This window comes from Pleurodeles waltl, chromosome 4_1 (genome assembly GCF_031143425.1).
Source record: "Pleurodeles waltl isolate 20211129_DDA chromosome 4_1, aPleWal1.hap1.20221129, whole genome shotgun sequence".
Classification (NCBI taxonomy): Eukaryota; Metazoa; Chordata; class Amphibia; order Caudata; family Salamandridae; genus Pleurodeles; species Pleurodeles waltl.
In genome coordinates, this window is record NC_090442.1 from 388,398,633 (window position 1) to 388,422,075 (window position 23,443).

General features: G+C 44.4%; 1 protein-coding gene across 2 annotated transcripts in view; it reads right to left on the minus strand.

The window, feature by feature from the left end:
- Nucleotides 1-23,443, minus strand: part of BCAT1 (branched chain amino acid transaminase 1) — a 183,046-nt gene that overhangs the window by 56,937 nt on the left and 102,666 nt on the right. For both annotated transcript variants that reach the window (XM_069228580.1, XM_069228579.1), the window contains exons 4-5: nucleotides 18,365-18,475; nucleotides 3,771-3,890 (exon numbers count right to left, since the gene is read on the minus strand). In XM_069228580.1, the coding sequence (XP_069084681.1) occupies nucleotides 3,771-3,890; nucleotides 18,365-18,475 (231 nt within the window). The remainder of the gene's footprint in view (nucleotides 1-3,770; nucleotides 3,891-18,364; nucleotides 18,476-23,443) is intronic.

A 23,443-nucleotide genomic window follows, 5' to 3' on the forward strand; every position in this document is an offset into this window, starting at 1 on the left:
GAAACGAAATGACTGAATTTGGTTAAGCAGAGAATGGCATATTGTGCCAAAGGCTACAGTAGCTACAAGGACAGCAATCTAAAATTACTAATGGTCGTAGTAAGAAATGAAGCCTATACATTTTGAGAAGACTATGCATTTTGATATAGTGTTTAACCTTTAACTATTTACACGTTGTGATTATTAATTAAGGATATATTTGTCACCCAACTCAATAGTAATCTATTCGTATCGATCTCGTTATGAAGAAAGGCGGAACTGGACTGGTCCTCATGATGTAAATCTGGAACCTGTAAACTACACAAAAATCCCTGTAGAGGGAGCAATAACACACTAAACTGTCTAATCAGCCCCCACCATAACTGGGTGCATAAGGCTTAACAGTGCTTTTGACGTATGTGTTTCGTTTAGCCCTCTCACCTCCCAAAAAAAACATATGTTGACTTAATGAATACAGCTTAATTTAAAAAAAAGGAAAATATTTAGGCTTGGCTATATCCTTTAATAATATCTAGGAGGAAGTGAATTGCTCTCTAGAGCATCGAGCTTCCTGGTACAATTCATTATGTATTCTTCCGAAATTGACTATTTAGAATCTACTGCCTAATATCCTGAAAAAGATTGCAATCTGTCAAAGCAGATTCTAATACGTCTTAAAGGAAGCCTGTTAGAAAGCTGCTTCGACTGGCGGTGGTGTTAGGAACCAAGGAATAGAACATCCAACAGGGAGCAGACTGAGATGTGTCACTGCCTGATTTCTTGGTGCCAGGTGCAGTCAGGACTACTGAGTAGTGCGAGTGGCAATGCGGGGATATCAAGGTATAGTGTCAGCTCTAGTAATAGCTTGCTGAAGTGTGGTAGCATTGAGGCACTCACTTTTCAGGTTCCTTTTCTTCTGATTTCAACCTTGGGAGAGGCTTAAATGAGGCCAAAGTAGATATTACTAATGCTCTCTTTGTGGTAGTGTGGTCCAGCAGTTAGGCTTTTCAGAGAGTAGTGCAAAGCATTGTTGTACACACACAGACAATAGAAGAAGCACACACTCAACGACAACTCCAGACCAATGTTTTTTATTGTTAGAACCACAAAATTCAAGTTGCAGGTAAGTACCTTAAAGGTTTCGTACTGGCAAAAAGCTATTTTAAAAATGGACACTGCATTTTTCAAGCAGTTCCTGGGGCAAGAAATGTTAAGAGCTGTTTACAGGTAAGTAAAACACTTACAATCTCAGTCTTTGTGTTTTAGGAAGTCCACTGGTTGGGGTTCAAGTTAACCCCAATCACCCACTACCAACAACATGGGCTTGGCCGGGTGTAGAGGTCAAAGTTGAGCAATTTTAACGTGGGCTCCTATGAAGACAGGGGGTACTCAGAATCTGGTGAGTCAGCAGGCAAGTACCCGCGACTCGGAGGGCAGACCTGGGGGGATTAGAAGAGCCCTGACGGGGCCTCAAGTAGGCACCAAACACACACCCTCAGCGACAGAGGGGCGGCCAGGTGGGTTTTCAATGCTGGTCTATGGGGAGACCCCGGGGGTCACTCAGAGGCTGCAGGTGGGGTCCATGGGGTGTCTCGGGCACACCACCAGTTGGACAGGAAGGGACGCCATCTGCTGAACGATGAGGCACCGGAGACGGTTTCTCCACGGCCTGGGGGCTGCTGGTGCAGTGTGTCCTTTAGGCGTCGGATATCTTCATCTGGAGCTCGTGGTCAGGGGGTCCTCAGGATTCCCTCTGCAGGTGTCATCGTGGAGGGGTTGACCTCTGTCAACCCAGGGTAGGCACTTCCTAGCAATCGCCTAGGGACCCTCTCTTGCTGGGTGGACCACCTGGACATGGGCCATGGCCGTCAGGTGCTCAGTAGTCAAGACTCACGCATCCGAGTGAGGAGGGAGTCCTTGGTTGTAAGTTTCTTCAGACAGTGCCACTGTCCTCAGGAGTTCTTGGTCCTTTTGGGTGCAGGGCAGTCCTCTGGAGTTGGCAGCAGTCGCTGGTCTTTTAGCAGGTTCTTTGAAGCAGGAGACAAGCCGGTAGGGCTGGGGCCAAAGCAGTTGTCATCTTCCTTCTTCTCTGCTGGGGTTTTCAACTTAGCAGTCTTTCTTCTTCTAGTAGGTCACCAGTAATCTGGTTGGCTGGGTTCAGGAAGGCACCTAGATTTACAGGTGTATTAGGGGTCAGAGGGCAGTCCCTGAGGGTGGCTACACCCTCCTTGTGCCCACTCCCTTTGGGAAGGAGGGTAATTTCCTATCCCTATTGGGCTGTGTCCTCCAAACCAAGATGGAGGATTCTGCAGGGAGGGTGTCACCTCAGCTCTGGACACCTTAGTAGTGGTCCTGGTTGGGTGGTCACTCCTCCCTGTTATCCCTAATTTTCCCACCGGACTTGCTTCCAAAAGTGGGGCTTTGTCTGGGGGGCAGGCATCTCCACTAGCTGGAGTGCCCTGGGGCACTGTAATCCGAGGCTTGAGCTTTTGAGGCTCACCGCCAGGTGTTACAGTTCCTGCAGGGTGAGGTGTGAAGCACCCCCACCCAGGACAGGCTTTGTTTCTAACCACAGATTGCACATAGGCACTCACCCCATGTGGTCAGAAACTTGTCTGAAAGTGACAGGCTGGCACAGACCAGTCAGTCCTACACTTAGCAGTTGGGCCAACATACAAGGGGCATCTCTAAGATGCCCTCTGTGTGCATTTCAATAAATCCCACACTGGCATCAGTGTGGATTTATTGTGCTGAGAGGTTTGATACCAAACTTCCCAGTATTCAGTGAAGCCATTATGGTGTTGTGGAGTTCATAATGACAAAACTCCCAGACCATATGCTCAATATGGCTAAACTGCACTTACAATGCCTAAGAATGAACAACTTAGACACTGTAGGGGCATATTGCTCATGCAGGTATGCCCTCACCTGTGGTATAGTGTACCCTGCCATATGGCTGTAAGGCCTGGGGGTGACTTATCTATGCCACAGGCAGTGATTTGTGGGAATGGTACCCTGAGAGCGGTGCCATGTCAACTTTGTCTTTTTCTCCCCACTAGCACACACAAGCTGCAAGACTGTGTGCATGTGCTGAGTGAGGGGGTCCTCTAGGGTGGCATAATACATGCTGCAGCCCTTAGCAACCTTCCCTGGCCGCAGGGCTCTTGGTACCATGGGTACCTTTTACAAGGAACTTAACTGTGTGACAGGGCTGTGCCAATTAGGGAAAGAACGCTGGTGCTGGGGCCTGGTTAGCAGGTTCCCAGCACATTTTCAATCAAAGTTGGCATCAACACTAGGCAAAATGTAGGGGGATATCCATGCCAACAGTGGCACTTTCCTACACCAGTTGAGAGGTATCACAAGGTGATGGGAAAAACCAAGAAAAATAATATTGACTTACTTGATTTTCCAAAGGCGCTCATAAACTGGGGGGACAGAATAATTCTTTGCTCAGGTCTTACCAGCCCTTCCTGATAGCCCATGCTTTATCTCTCATTTCCTGATTGGGCAGGCTTTTACATGAGACCTCACCCTTGTGTTCCACTGAATTATAGCCTGGCACCTGAAATCCCTGTTAAAGAGGTTCTCATGTGGACCCTTAGGAGGACGGCTTCTGGACTCCTTTTCACAAAACAGTTAGGTTTCCTTGTTAAAAAAGACGTTAAAGTATTTATTAGCTATTGCTTTTTTACGTATACTTGGGGAAAAAAAAAATCCTCACATGTTACCAAAACATATCTTATGTAATGTAGTAATGCATTAGCAAATGTGAAAAACTGTATTCATACCTCTGTTCCAATGAACGTCGGGCGGATGTATAGGCTGGCAGAAGTTGAATATGGAACCCATTCTTTGTCAATTTCAGCAAGCTTTAGGATGCACTTTAAAAGCTCTTCTCTGTCAAATGGCTAAAAAAAATGAATGGAAAGCAATGATTTTTACTTAACTAGCGACAAATGACACTCAGTCCAATATGAATTATGCTTGAGTCAGGTCAGTAGAACTTACATAGAATATTAACAAATAAACATTATTCGACAGAAGTGTGTTTATTTTTGTTCAAGCTAACATGAATAACATGTTCTTCAGGGTGTGCTTTCTGAATATTGAAGCCAGAATATTCAAGGAGGCAAATATTGGCGATAAAATATTGAAAAGTGAGTAATTCTAGATTTTATAATACCTAACTCCACATATATGTACTTTGACGATGGAGGTACGAAGATGTGGAGTTAGTAACAGTGAATCTATTTTTCCTCTATAAGCACTCTATACTGCCTCTATACACACTTATCTTTCAGTATTTTGGTCTTCGTTATTTTGTCCATGATACTATTGTACCACAATATTCATGACTTCGATATTCAGAAGTACAATTGTTTTTCTGTGTTTCTGAGGTGTCTTGATAGATAGATGCTGCTCCTGATTTCAGGTCTGTGGGAGGCATAGGAATTTCCCTTCACAGCTGTGTTGCCCACAGAGCCACAGTTTTGGTAAATTACTTTCTGAAGCACTTTAATTTTCAAAGGGAATTCAGCGATACCAAAAAACAGACATCTGCTTTCGAAGTTTTCAGTTTGCACATGACCTTAGATAAACGGAAGACAAATACAACTTTTCTTGTCTAGAAACCATCCGTACACTGGGATTCAACTTAAGACTTTACTCCACTGATACAAAGAACTGAGCCTCACTGAGGGGTCGTGGCCAACCGCTAGGGAAGATGGCTGCTTTCTGATGCGGCTCCTGTAGCCAGCCACACTAATTCCCTAACATCTGTGACATAATCCGTCTACCGTCCGCACAGGATTTGCTTACAGTGTCCTGCATCCAGGAAGGATATAACTGTTGTGTTTTGGGGCCTCTAAGACGCTTTAACTACAATATTAGACTGCATCAGTGAACTGTAGTAACAAGATATGGTGGAGGTCACGCACGGACCTACTTACTGCATTGCACTGCAGATTCTCGGGCCACAGCTGCCCTGAATCAGATGCCAGAGCTACTGACACTGAGTGCCCAGGGGGGAGCAGAGCTCCAGAGGCTGCTGTCGAGGGGAGGTGATTATCCCGGAGAAGGGTCTACGGCGGGTCTCAGAGAGACTTAACCGCCTGCCTCCTGGCCTGCAGCGGGGCCCGGCAGTGACAGGACGTTGCCTCCCCCATCCACACTGCGGTGGCCCCGACAGTGGTATCCGCGATCTCACACCAGACCGCCCATGTCTGCTAGAGGGTGCAACCGCATGCTAAAGAGGCGATCCCCAGTCCCTGAGGAGGCCTAATTGATTGGTACTTCACGGCGGACGAGTGACAAGATTGTTGCCGTGCTGAGCGGCTAATTGCTGTGCCTGCCCCAGTGGATGAGTCATTAGAGCACACTGTTAAGGTACAAGAGGAAATCAGCCCCTTCCAAAACACTGAATTGAAGCTGCAGAACACTATCGACCCCACTCCAGCCCATAAACAGCACAGCCAGCGCAATCGAGGTAATTACCTCACCTCATAGGGATTGCCTTCACGCACTGTAGGTGGTGCTGCTAGAGGGTGGTTGTTCAAGTCCCACCAGGACCCTAAATTTGTTACTGCTTCATCTGTACAGTGCAAGAGCGACTGTCCGTGCTCATGTAACTCTTGCTGGTGGGGAGCCGACGCGGAGGCCCTGTTGGGCCAGGGAGGAAAATGTAAGGCACTGGAGAAGTAAGAGCCCTTTCTCAGGCCAGATCACTATCAAGGGAGTTTGCATCCTGAGGGGCATGACAACCACTTACCTTATCTTCAGAGGGTAAGGGGTGGAGAAGGAAAACCTAAAACCTAACAGGGCACTTGGGATTAGCCAGTCATCTCTTGACAGGCAGTACATAGCGGGTGGACATTGATGGAGGCAACAAAGCCATTGTCCCCAGTGATGGCAGGGCAGTACATCAAATTAAGTTGGACAAATTTACTCTAACTAAGAAGGCCGCTCCTAAATCACCACCGGAGGACCAGCAATCGTCCATGGTGCAACCAGCGGATGCTGTGGAGACCCTCACTCTAACAGACATTATGGCAGTGATACAGGGGGTTCGCATTGCCAAGGAAGAGAAAATAGACGCTGTGTCCACTGACATCATCCTGATAAGGGCGGATCTCTGCAATATTGGAGCACAAATTAAAGAAACTGAGGACTCCATTGTCGCTCTACAGGCAAAGACAAAGATGCTGAAAACCTGAGAGGCAGAATTAAGTGCGACTATGGGCGCCTTGGAGGCCCGCCTAGAGGTTTATGAAGGCCGTTCCGAAGGAACAATGTCCAAATGATAGGGGTTCCAGGACTTTAGGAAGGTCCAGCAGTCGACCTGTTTGCTGAGGAACTCATACTCAAGCAAATTGAGATCCGTGGCCTCTCAAACTATTTCTCCATTGAGCGGCCCCACAGAGTCCCCAGCACTCTTCCAAAACCAGGAGCACCCTCGCGCCCGATCACTGTGTGCATCTTTAACTACCGGGACAGGAACGTCATCTTGCAGACCACTTATAGAGCCCCACCAGTCAAGTGTGGCAGCCACACCATCACCTTCTTCCAGGATTTCACTCTCAAGGTCCATCTGCAGTGTTGATCCTTTCTGGAGGACAAGAAATTACTCCGGAGAGGAAAATTAAGTACTCCATGATATTTCGGAAAACTGAGTGTGGTGGCCGAGGGAAAGACAATCTACTTCATGACACTGGAGTAGGCCTGGGACTGGTTGGAAGGCTGGAGAAGAGTCAGGAGATCGGAGTCCCGATGGCAGACAGGGGCCGGCACTCCGATGCCCAACCTCTCCACCAGACACAAGATCTGCAGGTTTAGTAGTATGTGCCATCCCAACCGCCCCCTGTGATTGAGGTTGAGGGGGCTCTGGTTCTCCATGTTTCCTCAAGAGATCCACTGAACTCTGTGTCAATGAGACACTCAAGACATTGATCTCGTCAGCTGTAAAATTACTATTTGCGTTTATGAGGGGAGTGGCTGTGTGAAGGTACAGCAGGAATCACAGTCCCCCTAAGTTAGTTAAGTGTTTTGGGGCAACAGGCACTCTTCACATTTGGGGGGCGGGCAGATTTAAGTCCATCATGCATGGGTTATGTTGGGGCTTTTGTTATGATATTTTTTCTTGTTATGGTGTTCTGTTTTAACTCTTGTGACATCCTTTCTTTCCTGCAACAGTGAGCTAGACCCAATGCTTGTTCATGTGTGCCATTGTTGCCTCCAGTTGTAGCCACAGCCAAGTTCAACCTGGATATGTGCTTCCCTTAGGGAACTGGGTTACACTCTTTGGGCCTTCTTTTTCGAGCTCCTATGTATACTGTACGGGAGATTGACCACTTGTGCTGTCAGCAGCCTCTGGGTAGTTAAGCTACATGGTCAAACATTGATGTCCCCTGCCTTTAAGGTCCTTTCCTGGAATGTCAATGGATTGGGGGACCAAATTAAATGGGGTGTAGTGCTACAATACCTTAGGAGACATTCCCCTGATATAGTTCTCCTCCAGGAAACACACTTACAGGGTAATACCAGCCACGCATTAGACAGAGTGGGTTACAAGATGGTCGCTCATGTGGAGTTCACAAGGGGGTAGAGGGGAGTGGTTATCCCTATGCGTAAAACCCTCCGCTTACCGTACAGAAGACATTGCCTGATCCCCATGGGAGATCTGTAGCAGTGATGGGACAATGGGAGGGCACCACGCTTAACATTGCTTAGATTCCCTCTTCCCCCGGCTACAAGATGATGCTTTTTCAGATACTGGAGCGCTTCTACACCAACTCCCTGAGGGTGGATTCCTCTTGGGAGGTGATTTTAATGGCTTTCACAATGAGGAGGCCCTCTTGCCAGTCAACATTGCAACATAGGCCTTTAGTGGAATTATTGGGGCACACGGGCTCGTTGACATGTGGAGAGACTTTAATTTCACAGCATGACAATATACATTCCACTCGAGGGCCCATGGGAGTCTTCCACACATTGACTACATACTAACCTCGGCTCGTCAACTCCCCTGTTCTAAAGAGGTCTCTCGCCTGACCAGGGGTATCTCAGATCACTCTCCAGTCTGTGCAGCCTACAGACTGGCAGATGGTGGCGGTAGTCATAGGGTGGTACTAAACACCTGGTACCTTAAAGTAACTTGTATCTGCAAGAGTCTTCTCAAGACTACAGAGGCTTATTTTAAGGCGAACAAGAGCTCCATGACTTCAGCCCAGATGCTGTGGGAGGCTTACAAAATGGTGATACAAGGTCAGGGAATAGCCTTGATTGCTGGATATAAAAAAGAGATGAGAGCTAGTCTAGAGAAGATCGAGAATGAGATCAATGCGTTGGAGTCCTAGTTTGTCGCAGGTGACAACTGTGACCTCACCCACAATTTGGCCTTGAAACAGAATATAGAGAGGTGGTGACAGAGGCAGCCAGGGCCTCCTTCTGTGATACTCAACATTGCCTATACGAGATGGGTGATAGGCCTGGGAAGCTCCTCAATTGGCTGGACAGGAGGGAGGCGCGGTCCTGATGAGTTCTAGAAAGCTTAAATGAGGCCAGAGAGCACGTGCAGGACAGACAGGGGGGCGGCCTTGGTGCTTGCGGCCTACTATACCTGCATCAATGCCTCGGCTAACATGGCCATACTTGAGGGATCTCTAGAGCTCCCAGTTGATATCGAAATGCTGAGCTTGTCGCAGTCAGATAGGGAATCGATGGAACAAAACCTGACGGAGGAGGAGGTGCAAGGAACCATTAGCGCTCTAAACTAAAGTAAAGCAGTGGGTCCCAAAAGACTCCCCATAGAATTGTACAAACTTGCAGCCCCTGAACTGAAACCTCCCCCCTTGTGCATGTTCCTGGAAAGCTGAGAGGCTGGTGTGCTGCAGAGAGATCAAAGAGTGGCCACTATAGTAGTGATCCACGAGGACGCAAAACGCCTAAGGAGTGTGCCTCATACAGGCCCATTTTTTTACTGAATGCGGAAGTTAAAGTAATTGTGAAACTTCTGGCTTCACGCTCGATTCAACTGATTAGACCACTGGCTCATCCTGATCAGTCCAGCTTCATGCCAGGCAGGAGCACAGTGATTAACCTGTGTCACACTTGCAGGGTGTCTTGGACCGAGCATGCCGGATCCAGGAAGATGAAATCATACTACCCTTGGATGCACGTATGGCTTTTGACACAGTAGAGTGGCCTTTTATTTATGCAGTGTTGGAAAAGCTTGGACTTGGTCCTTGTTTCCTGTAATGGATCCAACTCCTATATTCTGATCCATTTGTCCAAGTGGCAGTGAATGGGGGCTCGTCTGCCCCATTTTCACTGCAATGGGGCACGAGGCAGGGCTGTCCTCTCTCCCCCTTAATCTTTGCCCTGGTGCTGAAGCCATTGGCGGCCTGGGTGAGAACCAACTCTCTGATCAGAGGGCTGAGATGGACTGTGGAGTGGGAAAGATAGAATCTCTGTCTACACGGATGATATTCTTCTGTATGATGTCGACCTCACTGATTCCCTTGAAGGAATCATGCACATGTTTACATTATACCAAAGGTACTCAGGCTATACTATCAATAGTGTACATCACTAATATACGTACTTAGTAGTAAGACTCCAGTATTTTCGACTGATTGTGAAGCCCAAGTTGTAATAGGTGGTTTCAGATACTTGGGGATTTTCATTATGTGTCATCCTAGGGTTTTCTACACCCATAATCTGGAGCCACTATTCGACAGGCTGAGAGTGAATGTCCAAGACAGGAGGGTCCCGTCTCTGTCTCTTTTGGGAAGGGCATCCCTCTTCAAGATGATGGCCCTGTCCCAGTTCTAGTACATGCTCCATAACATGCCATATCCTGTTCCTGCAACCTATTTCCAGACCATAGATTAACGTGGGGCACAGCCTTCTCTGGGATGGGAGCCCCCTGTGAGTTGCTCTGCAAGAACAGACTCAGAGTTGTTTTGAGGATGGTATAGCCCTTCCCAACATAACAAAGTACTATTGGGTGGCACAACTGACACGGTTAAACACTGGGTCCATCTCCCGGAGAGGGAACCAGCATATAGGATGGATGAGGACAATATGAGACCTGGTGGTCACCTTAGAGCCATTTATGGAGGTCCTGGGGCTGAGCATACACTTGCCACTACCGTTAATAGAGTGGCTTTCTGGCACACTGCACTTCAAGACATGAGGAGGAGAGATAAGATCTTACAGGCCACCCCCCTGTGGGATACGGTGAGGTTAGGCACCCTGGCCACACAAAGAGGGTTTGACAAATAGGACTTGATAGGTCTGTCAAGGGTAGGTGATCTGTGGAGACAGGGGACGTGCTTCCTTTCACAGAGCTACAAGGGGAGTACCAGTTGGCCCACACCAAGACCTTCCGATATTTACAGATTAGGAACACCCTTTGTTAAGAAATTCTAAGGGGGACAGAACTCCCAGAGTCCCCTTCACCGGAGGATTGGTTGTTAGATGAGTACATGCAGAGAAAGGCAATTTCCCTCACCTACTGCAAATTAATTTATAACTCCCCTGATCTCCTGGCCAGGCTGCTGACAAGTTGTGAGTGAGATTTAGGGGATTTTGAGGAGGGAGAGTGGCCGGAAGCCCTGGCTACCTCTAGGGAGGTGGCCATGCACTCCAGATTTCAACTGGTGCAAATAAAAATACTTCATTGCAACTATTATGAATTTACTACCCTGGTTCAAATGGGCATATTGGATCAAGCTTGGTGTCCTAGGGGTTGTTGTCAGGAAAGCTTGTAATTCCATGTGCTGTGGAGTTGCCCTGCCCTTCAGCATTATTCGGAGAGGGTTCTGACCTGCCTCAATGAAGTGGTGGGAAACAATCAGGCACTGTAGGCCAAATGGTGTCTTCTCAATTTGTGGGCTGGACCGACTTTGGTTCACCTTAGCACTGATGGTGGCCAAGCGGAATATAGCGCACATGTAGAGATCTGAAATGAGCTCCAGTTTGGGGGGACTGGAAAAATAACATGGACTGGTGTATGCTGGCTGTGGAGTGGTATATGCGAAAATGCATTACGTAAATAAATGGACGAAAATCTGGGGTAAGTGGAATGTGTATAGGGGAAACATCTGTGAACCCCTGGATAGTACTGAGTATTGTAATAGAGCAACTGAAGATTTAACCACCAAACTGTGGACTGCTGCTGCAATGGTCCAATGTTGTAATGGTAACTGTCCTTCAGGGTCTTTCTCAATGGCTTCTGCTGTTTTTCTTTTCTGATCTGCAATGTCTAATGTCACTGCAGTTTACTTTGTTAAACTGTTCAATAAAAAATAAAAAGTTTACAAAGAAAAAAGAAATGAGTATCACTTGCATAGACTGCCCCAAACTATTACTTTCAAAGAGGCCTGAGTATTTGCTGCCAGAACCCCCAAGAAAAAAAACAAATGAGTGCCAAATTAAGGCCTGATCTTTGCCTACTCTGCTGAAAGGAATATCCATAAACAGTAACTCCACAATGGCCTTACTTAGGGATTTGTAGAGCACAGAGAATGTCATATACCGGAAGTCCTCAATCACAGCGAAACCTGGGGTTAGAGTCAGGGGAACTGCTCAGGGGCAGAGCTTAGTCAGTAAGATTCGGTGGTGGGGGAGGGCTCAGATTTACCAATAATCACGCCTGCATATAATGTTATAATACATTATACGACAAGCAGGGAGTAAGAGAGGGGACTAGGGGATAGTGAAAGGGGAGAGGAATGCAGATTCGTACGAGTATAAAGTAAGAGAAAACAATATTTTGTAACATAAACAACATTTTAAGGACTTTAAAAACAGAAAATGAGCGTCTGTGTGTGCATTTTTGTCTCTGTGTATGTATTGCTGGTGAAGTCCGACAGACACCTCACCATACACGACTGAAAGCACATGTATCTAACTATTTAACATAAAATAAATGTATAAAGGGGGGGGGGTGTAACATCCCAAGCACCCCGGAAGCTGTGCCCCTGGAACTGCTGGGTAAGTGTCTCTACTGGCTCCGTTGACTATTCCAGTTTACCCAGCGATCTGTTTGACACAGCACTGTTGGGCCACACTAAAGGATGACAAGTCTTCAAAACATTGAGTTATATTGTTTCAATAACGGAGTAGGTTCACAATAGAGAGAGCCAAGACATGTAATTCTTGCACAACTGAAGGCTCTGCATTTTCACGCACAGGAGGCTGAATGTTTCTGACATGACCGAGATAAAGGATTGACCAGTCCAAAGATACTATTGAAATTATCAGTCCAGTCCAGTGCCAAGATATGAACAGCCTGTAGTCACGCTATCTCACCCAAAAATGCGTCCCTACTCATGGTTCGATGATAACGACAACTGACTGAAGTCAAACTCCTAGAGGGCAGACTAATGACTATTGGCAACATCAACTGCACGGTCACGGGATCATGGACTGGGATCCCTGGCACGGTAACAGCTGTAGACGGTAAAACAAACACAATAAAACACCCGTGGTTCAGATGAGGAGTTTTTTCTGATGTGTGCTGTCAACAGTGTCGGATACACAGTCACCAACTGGCCCGGGGTATGCCATAAACTGTCTGCATCCATGTTACAGAGGCAAAATATTTATTCAGCAAATGGAACAAGTGACGCCACATGGGAGCTCTTATTCGTTTAGTATGTACAATAAACATTGACAAAACTTTGCGTTAAAAGAGCTCTCTCGTCTTTCGCCATCATTTGTGTATTTAAGGAGGTGGTTGCTTGAGGTCACCACCAGCTCAATAATATTGTTTAAAGAAATCTCATTTCCTGTCTCGATTCAGTACATCTGCATTGCTACATCTTACGAACGCGTCCAGATTCCTCCCTACAATAGGATAATCGACTGGCGGGTGCACGTTTTAAAGTGTAACCAAGAACTTTGAGGTTATGAAAGGACAACGCACAATCGCATTAATTGTATTTTCATAAACCCACATTATAAAACAAAGGAAGACACAAGGTATTGCCAAGACTTCCATGGAAAAATGTGGCCGACTGGTTCTCATTGTATGTGCATACGGTAACCACCAGCACAGGTTAAGCTCGAAAAGAAGTAAACTATTTACCGTTGTCATTCGACCATAAACTGTGCTTAAGGTTGTTTGATCTTGCCAGTCCATGTTTGCAATACACAATATTTCCTCCATTGAGCTTCTAGTTTACAAAGCGTACCTGATGGGTTAGTAACACGCTGTTCACTCCCCCTAAACCAATAGTTCTTAATCTGAGCTCCAGGGGTGGGGGGGGGCCTGGGAGTCTGTGAAGCCTACTCAGGGGGTCCCTGAATGCTTAGAAAATTAAATAATATGCCTCTGCAAAATCACCCCCGGATTGGCAAAGATCATGAACGCACTAGAATTTTTCAGCATGGCCTAGGGTCTCTGCTTCAATGCACACTAATCCTGCGTTTTCCCGCTGTCAGATTCCTGAGCACTCTTCTTGATGGGGACCACAGAGTTCGCTTTCCCGATCGCCCTGCTGATGTTCAAGTATTTGGGCGTCCATGTCTGTAGGGACCTGGAAATCATCTAGAAGGTAACCTTCACAACCTGATGGCAACCCTGCACCTCCCTTCAGCCTTCTGGCAGCGGCCTCCACTCACTCCAATGGGTCGCATAGCCTTAGAAAAAAATGTGATGCCCCTGCAATGCCTGCTATACCTGTTCACCAACCTCCCATTGATGTTGTATAAATCCATTGTTCGCGAATATAATACCTGGCTCTTTGGCCTGATTTGGGCAGTGGGTAGACACCAGGTGGCCCTAGACAAATTGTTCCTCTGCATGTTTTAAGGGACGTCTTGAGGGCTTCTCCCTAAGATACATGGTCCATGCTTCTGCTTCATGTGATCTGGCACTGATGGTCCCAACATCTCCACTGCAGATTCTGCAAAACCACATATTAGCTAGACCTTCCTCTCTGGTGTCTGCCCAGCTCTGTCAGAATCAGGACACCAGCCACTTGGGCAAAACTGGCACCAGGTGACACTGACACCCTGGACAGCTGCTCGAATGCAGGAGGCCTATCATACTTGCAGAACTTTGCCAGGTTTACACACTTTCGCTGAGACAGTTCCTTAAATACACTGCACTTCAGAGTACAATCAGCAACATTTGGGGTGTCTCCGGGCCTGAGCCTCAAAACTCACAGGACTGCTGATGTATACAGGGCAGTGGACCGGTGTTGATGGCTTTCCAGTTCCGCTGGAGCCAAGGCCTGCAAACTGACCTGTCGAACCAGAACTGGTCGAACTTTCTTCATTGTGTCTCCAAGATCTCCAGAAATGTGCATCTCAAGCTGCTACAATCTGAGTTTGTTCATAGCACATACCTGACCCTTACACAACTGCACAGGTTGTTCCACAACTTCTCTCATAGATTTCCTAGATGCAACTCCGACTATGCAAACTTTTTCCACATGCCTTGGATGTGCCCTGTACTGAGGCCCTCCTGGACTGAGGTTTGGTCCTAGCCTGCTCATTCCAGCGGCAGACACCACAATAATACCCTGAGGACATGCCTCCTGGGCTTGACACCCTGTAACTCGAAGGATAAGGCAGGAGGCTTAGGCAGCGCGCAAAAGTGATGAATTGGAAGGCAGCTGCCATCCTGCCCTTCTCTCCTTGAAACTTGAACTCAAACATAGGGCACAGGCAAAGGACAATGTGGTGAGAACATTGAAATCCGAGGCTGGTAATGCCCCACAGATTACGGGATAGGATATCATAAAACTGGCATTGAAACCAGGCTGACTGACGACCACCATAGCTTAGATTTGCCCCGTTTCCGCCGATACCCTTACTACTGTATGCACTCTCCTGTTACAGGGCTGGTGGTCTCTTGGTGAGGCGCCTATCACGCCTGCCATTCCTCCCCCTCAGGTGCCCTAATCCCTCAGGCTTCTCCCGGGTGACCCAAAGGGGTCCTTCCTCTCACAATAATCTGTACGCCCCCTGGTGTCCCCTCATATTTGTTGTTCCAGAATCTCCTCTATGTGGGTTTGTTCGGACCATTTCAATATTAGCATTGATACCTCTGTTCATGTTTGTGTATGTAGACTAAAACTGTATTTGTGCTTGCAATTAATGAATGGAAAGTAAACCGGGCTGCAGGACAAATAGGAGCTGCCATAGCGCAAAAAAACACACCAGGCTGCTTATGACTGAGATTTAGATTGTTAGAGCACATTAATGCTCGACAAGCAGACACATGATCAAAAAGGAAGAAGCAAAGGGAATTGTAACTCACCATCATAAAAGAGCCAGGAAAGAGCCTTGAACTATAGTGTTATCAAGAGCACTAAAGATAGAGAGAAAGCTCTTCCAGTGCACGGAAAATGTGTACTTTGGATATTAGAGCAAAATCAATCCCACGCCAAGGATGACATTCCTAAACACCAATTCAAGCAGAGAACGTGGTATACCGAGGCAAACTCAAAACTTCAAAAAGACTTATTCATGATTACTTTTGGTGACAAGCCTGAAGAATAGCTTCAGCAATAAAAGTCAGTGCAGTCAGTTTCATTTGAGTGACAATGTATGAAACCAGACGAAATGCTGGCAAAAGTTCAGCCCCAACTGTTGTGGGCTAGACTACTAGGTTCTAAAAGGCTGCGGACTAAGGTGGCCCAGTTGCTGGAGGTTGTGCTGCAGCTTTTCTTTTGAATTGGTTTCATGGTGTATGATGTCTCTAACCAAAGTTCCGAGTTCAAGGACAGAAGCGGTCTGATGAAGATCCATTGGCTTTCAGCATCCCAATTTCATTGGGTTATAGAAAGGATGGTTCAAGAGGAGTAACGGGGATGCAGGTGGAAGACATATCTCCATACCTTTCTGGTTGCCTATAGAGTGGTAATCGAAGAATGGACAGCAGCAATCCTGGCCCACTTCTTCAAGACCTGGGTCAGGGTTCCTACATGAAATTTTACCTTATATTGAACACTAGAGAGAGTTTCAGAAAGTAATTGCAGTAGTCACCAGAATACTAGAAACGTTAGCAGAAAAATTAGTTCATTCAAATCCAACGAAAGCTTTGCACTACAAAAGACAGAGCTAGAAACAGTCTCGTATTTCAAATTCAATCACGCTAGTAATTTTCACAACCCATCACAAATATTAAGGCAGCAAAGATCAATAGTTTCATATTGAATTGCAATGCAACAATCTGAAAACATGGTGTTATTTATTTTTTGTAAGCACATTTAACTCACTTGTCTACCTAAAAGTAAAAAACAGCAGCACACATATCAAAAACAGGTACATGCAGATACCGTTAAGAGTAGGCATGAAACAGCAGGGGCACACTGAGATAGGTTCAGGGTCCGCTGAGACTAAATACCTTGTGGAAGGGGCCGTGGTGTAAATTAGTCCTGTGCCTTACTCGATGGATGGAAGGAAGTCAATAAAGTCACTACAGATGTTTGTGTATTTTTTATGCCATAAGGAGCAGTACATAGATATTAGACACAAACGTGTACAATCAGAGGGAGGTAGCTGCCTAACGAAAGGAACTAACAACATTGGGCTAGGATATCCTTGACTATCAGCAAAGAATTTAGCCTGTGTTTGATATCAGCATTTGACAAGTGGCTGAAGAATTCCAAAAAAAGTGTTCATTGATAGCAGCAAGACAAAATCCACAAAGGTGCTCAAAGTATGACTGACACTGATGGACCGGGTAGTTGCTAGATCTACAGGAGTCAATTGTATGCAGCCTTAACGGGCTGCAAACCATGATGAAGGAGCCTCTACAGGATCAACTCATGCCCTGCATACGGTGAGTAACCCTTCTTGGAAATTTATCACTCCTCCTACTCACAAAGAGCAAGACATCTTCAGATCCCCCAAAAGGACTGAGCATGGAACAGGGATCTAGAAAGGTCATAGACAATTGTGAGGTATAGAGGAAAGATCTTTTTCAAGCTATCTTCAAGGTTGAACAGTATGTGGCATATACTGTGTGGCAGAGATGTAGTGGCCCAGAATTGCATTCACTCCTATGATATAAATGATTAACATTCAACTGTTTATATATCAGTCTTCAAATCACCTATAAGAATTGGCCTTTTTCCTTCATTCCTGCTTTAATCGATAACTGCCTTCCAGAAATATTTGTTTGAATAATTGCCATCAGTTGCTTATACTAAGAGTCAGATGGATACCTTGATGGGGAATATGCTTGTATCTTGCCATCAAGAGTATCTGTTCACGAGTGTCCGCCTCAGGTTAGGCATTGCTCATAAAAAGAATACTGTATCATCATCATTTATTTACAACATACTTAAGATGATAAAAGGAAAAGAATAGTGAAGAGAGAGTGCAGTTCTGGCACATGAGTCACACATTTTTTTAAAGAGGAACTTGCTTTTTGTCCTGCACCAGGAGGTTTACATAGTATCCATATGCCTCTGTCAAACAGTGATAAAGGAAAAAGCAGGCAACCCCACAGAGGCATGTCGTGTAGGAAGGCTGTGCAAAGCTGAGGCGATGCAACTTCCTAAGCCACTTCTAATGCGAGATAGCAATTAGGAAGCCCATAGTGCTTCGTGACCTCGAATGATGATGACTCACGTAAATATGCTTTTATTTGGGGTGGGGTAATGTAGGGAATTCTGTGATATCCAGAAAATGATTGAACAGGACAGGTCACGAAGACAATAGTTACACTTGGGAGGCCCAGCTGAGTTTAAAGTAGGTTAGTGACTCGTCTAAAAAGCCACCTAAAATGCATTAAACATCTCCAAGGGTTTTCTGAAAATGTAGAGAAATTAGGGAGTACAATAATTTGACTGGTTCCATTCAACCTATTAGAGAGACAAGGAGCTTCTTCCAGAGCTTAAACTCCCAGACAAGATTTTGCAACAGGGTTAGAAATTAGCTTGGAAAATTGATTTTCACATATTACAGAAGTAAATACCTAGGTAATGCATAGCAGCCAGCATGTCATTTGCTAAAGGTTTGTACAAGTGGCAACGCGTGTGAAAAGTATTGAATTAAAAAACATTAGAATTTGGAGGTCACTTGCCTCAGGGCACCTGGAGGAGCTACCCTTGCTTCACACAAGCCACCATCAATCATCACCTTCTGTGATATTGCCAATCTGAGCTGCGCCTGCAGTGAGCAGCGGTAGGCGAGGCTTCACACTATGTATCTGACACTTGTGAGTAAAGTGATCTACTAAATCCAGGCATGTATCAGGATAGTAACAGGCTGGCACCATATTGTCCATTTAGCTCTTTAACATCATGATTCTGCAAAAGAAAATGCGGACGACAATGCAGACATCTCGAAGTGCTTTACTTCTTATTGATAAAACGTATTTAAGAGCATTGCTAGCAAAGTATTCTTTGTCACAACATACCGGGAGAGTGGCTCTCACTGCTGATCGAAGCATCCGGTCCATATTGAGTCTTGGCCGAAACAAGCGTATTTTATTATCCTCCCCACGGTAGGCCTTCAGTCCTTCAAATAACTAGGAGCCATAACAAAAAGCAAATCAGTATGAAATACTTATAAAGTTGTAAACATGTTATCAACAATCTTGCCAGACAGGCATTAATGTGTCTATTTCCTTTATTACTTTGCATGTGTTAATACATTGTAAAATCACATTAAGGCACTCATACAATAAAATAAAAAAACATGCTCAATAATTACATACAATCAGAGTAGAAACTTTCGCCCATCCTTCAAGTGCAATTTAATAGTATTCTGTCAAAATCCCCACCCTAAACCTCTTTTTTCCACAGTAATCCTATCACTTTTACAAAGCACATAAAATAAAAAATGTGAGCCTTTCTTCTATCGGGCTACAGATGAAAGACTGTAGACAAATCACAGTTCATAGTGTGCGGGTTCGCTGCAACCGCGTAGGCACTAGGCAGCTGAATGGGATGGGTTAAGTTTGTGGAAATAGCCGGCAGCCATTTGTCAATGGTCTAGGGGCACCTCTTAAGAACCTTAACATCCATGCCAAAGGGCACTCTCTGGGAGAACTGCCAACTGGTGGATGATACACGGTGCCCTAACAACACACCTACCCGAATATCTGTACAGTTATTCAGGAGCATGAATGACAAAATATACCCTTGAGGCACTCTGATAAGCCTGAAAGGGAAAGTCCTTCAAAATGGTGGACCTCTTTAAGAAATCAACTATCCCAGGTTGTTGGTGCAACAAAAAAATGGGAATCAGCCTCAATAAAGATGGCAAAATGACAAAAGTCTTTACCACAACTGTTTTTACAACGAAATGTGTAGTTCAAGTACTCCAGTCAATTGCTGGGCAGTCAAACCTTGCAACAAAATGTTGCTTGCCTGAAAAGGTGGTACTTTTTGCACAACTCTGCGGTGTCAGCAATTTCAAGCTCTGAATAATGTTTGACCCTATCACAGTATCTGAAGGAACTCATAATGGACTAAAGTCTAGCAATGATCTAGACCCATCAAAGGTCTGTCCCACAGGAGAGGCTACCCGGTCATTCTCATTAAGTCCTCCCCTCATCGAATTCTGACTCAGGACTCCCTGTCCGTTTGCACTGTTTTTCTCTTGTGCTAACAATGGCACAATTGGTCCAATAGTAACAGGGACAGATAGAGCATCTGGTCTCGTTCTATCACCTAGGTTCTGTGGTTGTGCATTTCCCATATTCTGACTCATCAATACAGACATACCTGTCTGGGTCCTTGTTATCAGAGAATATCTTGGCATTACCTGTGGCTGCACTTGTGGCAGCAAGAGTGGAGTTGGCTCTGTCTGAACCAACATTGGTCTCGGGAAACCTTGTTCTGTAGGTACTATTAGATTTGTGACAGAGTCCACAATAGGCAATGAGGATGACCTAGGCCCAGAACCAGAGTGTGAAACCACAAATGAGGAATATCCTCTCATTGATTTCTTTCCGGTGTTCAGGGTGAAGGAGCTTCACTCTTACTTACAGGAAATAGCTAAAGAGAAGGTGTGGGATCTGACAGGGAAAGAAATAGGTCTGATAAAGGGAGGTGAGCCAGTTAAGGTTTCTGTGAAGCTGAATGCCATTTTTCCTCAGATTCCCCAGTATCATGTTATTTGGGAATAGTTTTCCCAAAGATGTTTCAACTCAAAGACTTAAAGAAATTTTTGAAAGTGACTTGAGTTACATCATATTAGACAGAAGAGGGAGTCTCCTTCTGGTATAGTAGGAGATATATTTGGAGCAATAATTCCTTCAGTGGGAATTGTTCTGAATTCAATAAAGATTTGAAAGTTGTCTACTATTGTGGATAACATGTTAACACATTTTTTAGGGGCCATACTCCTGATAGATACTGTATCAGCTGCTGAAAGAGCTATGACTATTCAGAACTGCCTTGCATCAGATATTCTTTTAGCGAAGGAGGGCGGAGTTTGCAAGATGCTTAATTCTAAGCATTGCTGTTCATTCATTCCTGATAACAATAAAGAAATTAGAAGCTTACTTACTAATCTGACTAATGAGAGTACTGATTTGAAAGGATTAAAAGAACCAGGTGTTTAGGAAAAGGTTGGTAAAGGTTTTGCTTCAGTGGGAAATTGGCTCAGCAACATTGGGAAAGGGATATTATTGAAAATAAAACAGGGGATATTGATTATTGTGGTTTGTCTGATTGGACTATGGGGGATGTGCAAATTATGTAAAATAATACAACTGAAGAAGACAAAGAATAATCAGAGGAGGGAAGAAAATAAAAGGGAAAATTGTTTAGGGAAAATGCAAAAAGGGAACAATAATCTGAAGGGATTGAAATTATAGAATTCTAGCTGATAAAAAATTGTGAAAAAAAAAATTTGTGTGATGGCACATTTAGTCATCAGAAGGAGGATTGTCAGAGCAGGAGTTTTGGTAAAATTATTAATGAATATTCATGTATTTTTAGTATTAAATTTGCGTAGAAAATGTAATAACCTATAGAAAAATAATGGAAGCATTTAAAAATATGACCATGTGAGTGGTCGCCAATGTTCACGAAGTGTACTTATTAATGGCTTATTAATATGAAATGATGAGCTTATGTTTGATTAATGAAGTAATACATCATAATAAGGGTTATGCATTATGTATTAGCTTTATTAATTGTAGGCCTTAACTTAGCGGATGTCTTGGCCTGGTTGCCCGGCCTCATGTCAAGCTGTATTTCTTAGGCGTTTAATAAAATGTTTACTTGGAGAATTAAATTGGGATTTTCCATTGTGCTGACCTAATGTGTTCGTAGCTAAAGTCTTTCTCATGAGAACTGCTTGCTAGAAGATGCTGTTCCTGCTGATTGTAACATTGTAAATTTAACATGTGTAAGACTGACTTTCTCAGGAGAGAACAATGACCATACTGACTGGAGTATAAGCTGCAACAATATCGTTACCGGATGAGCCGGATGGATGAGGACAGTGTGGAAAGAGCCAGCCATCGAAATGTGAACCGTGTACTAGTAGAAATGTAAATTTGAAGTTTTAGTTTTATTGGACAAAGTGTGAACATGTGATCCCTTGACCATTAGGAACTTGGGACCAGACTGATGTCCTGATGACGAAGACTGTCACCGCTTGCTGATCCAATCTGAGGATAGCATACTGACAATGATGATGTTTGTTATGTCTGTTTGATTTTGTTTCTAGGTACCAACCGCGCTATTTTGATACGGCCATAGTTAGATGTTTTTCTAAATTTGTGTTGACTAAATTCTTTTGCATGAAGCCCAACATGCTAATTCTAATCTGGGGTTAGGTAGAATCCTCACTAATGAAAATCAATATATATGGTAACCTGTGATGTCTTTCCTTTGCTGAATCTAAGTGTATGTAATATCGTTTGTGCAATTGTTCTTGTTATTCCTTTGCACCATGACTTTAGAATGTGTAATAGTTCAAGCTTTAATTAGATTAAATTTCTTTCATCGATTCGGTCAGCCAATGTTGTTCCTGTATGGTTATCATTTGATTTTGAGATTATTTTATGTGACATTAGCATTATTAATATAGGGAAATAAACATTCTAACTTTTACATAAAGGTGTGGTTATTCATGACTGTAAGGTCATGGTGTGTGTAAATTACTGACTCCAATTGCTTACTAATGTTATTTATTGTCGTTGATTATTAATATTCGCGTCCCCTTGTAATATATATATATATATATATATATATATATATATATATATATATATATATATTAGGGTGGGTACGGGTTTTTGGGTGGCAATGGTATGTTGGCAGCCGTCGTCGTGGCGGTAGGCGGCATTTGCCGCCAATGTCATAATAAGGGCCTAAGAGCGGGTGTTTTAGTGTTAGGGTGGGTATGGGTTTTGGGACACCAAGGGTATTTTTAGGGTGGGTATGTGTTTTTGGGTGTCAAGGGTATTTTAGGGGGGTATGGGTTTTGGGATGGGAAGGGTATTCTTAGGGTTTAGGGTGAGTATGGGTTTTAGGCAGTAATAGTAATTTTAGGGTTTAAGGTTCCTGTGGGGTTTTAGGTTTTAGGGTGGGTATGGGTTTTTGGGTGCAAAGGTAGTTTTAGGGTTTAGGGTGGGTATGGGTTTTGGGGTGGGATGGGTATTTTTAGGGATTAGGCTAAGTATGTGTTTTGGGTGGTAAGGGTATTTTTAAGGCTTAGGGTGGGTATAGGTTTTGGATGGCAAGGGTGTTTTTAGGGTTTAGGGGTTATGGGTTAAGAGGGTGATTTTACCTGTAAAATGCTTACATTTTCCTGTTCAAGGCGTTTGTGGTAAAGGCATACGTGTTGTGAAAAAACGTGTTCTGGTGTCACTGTTGTGGTTCCAGTGTTGTTGTAAAGGCATTCGGTGTAAATACCTTTGTGGTTCTGTCATACATCCCAAAAAACACATGAATATACTTCCTTCAGTTATTGCTTCATTATCATTGGAAACACCTACAGGCAGTATTTTTCATTCATGTGTGGCATTACAGAAGGTCGACACCTTATGCAAATCAGTTTAACCCTCCTTCAAAGAAGCAGTGTGGCACAAAGTGCTAAAACATTGATAGATGTGCACACTTTCGTATGCCTAAACCATTTGTAAAATAAACAACACACATATCTTATAACTAGAAGTCTAAGTTTATTTATTTTAAGAATATATACATCAGAACTTCATTCAACGCCCTTCAATGTGTGTGTACTTAAATTGCAAATATCAGCTGAAGTAATGATAAAGAACGTGTACCTTCCTGTAACAACAGTTCTCCAACACACATCCACTTTCACTGCCTTAAAAAAACATTGTCTTTATATACATGGCACTAAGTCAGGAATGTTTTAACAACCCTGATATGGTCCACAAAGTTATGAGACTATGGGGTCATTACGACCCTGCTGGACGGTGGTAATTTGGAGAAAGGTACTGCCAACAGGCTGGCGGTACCTTTTCCCAAATTATGACATTGGCGGTTTGGTTCAAGCCAATGTACCG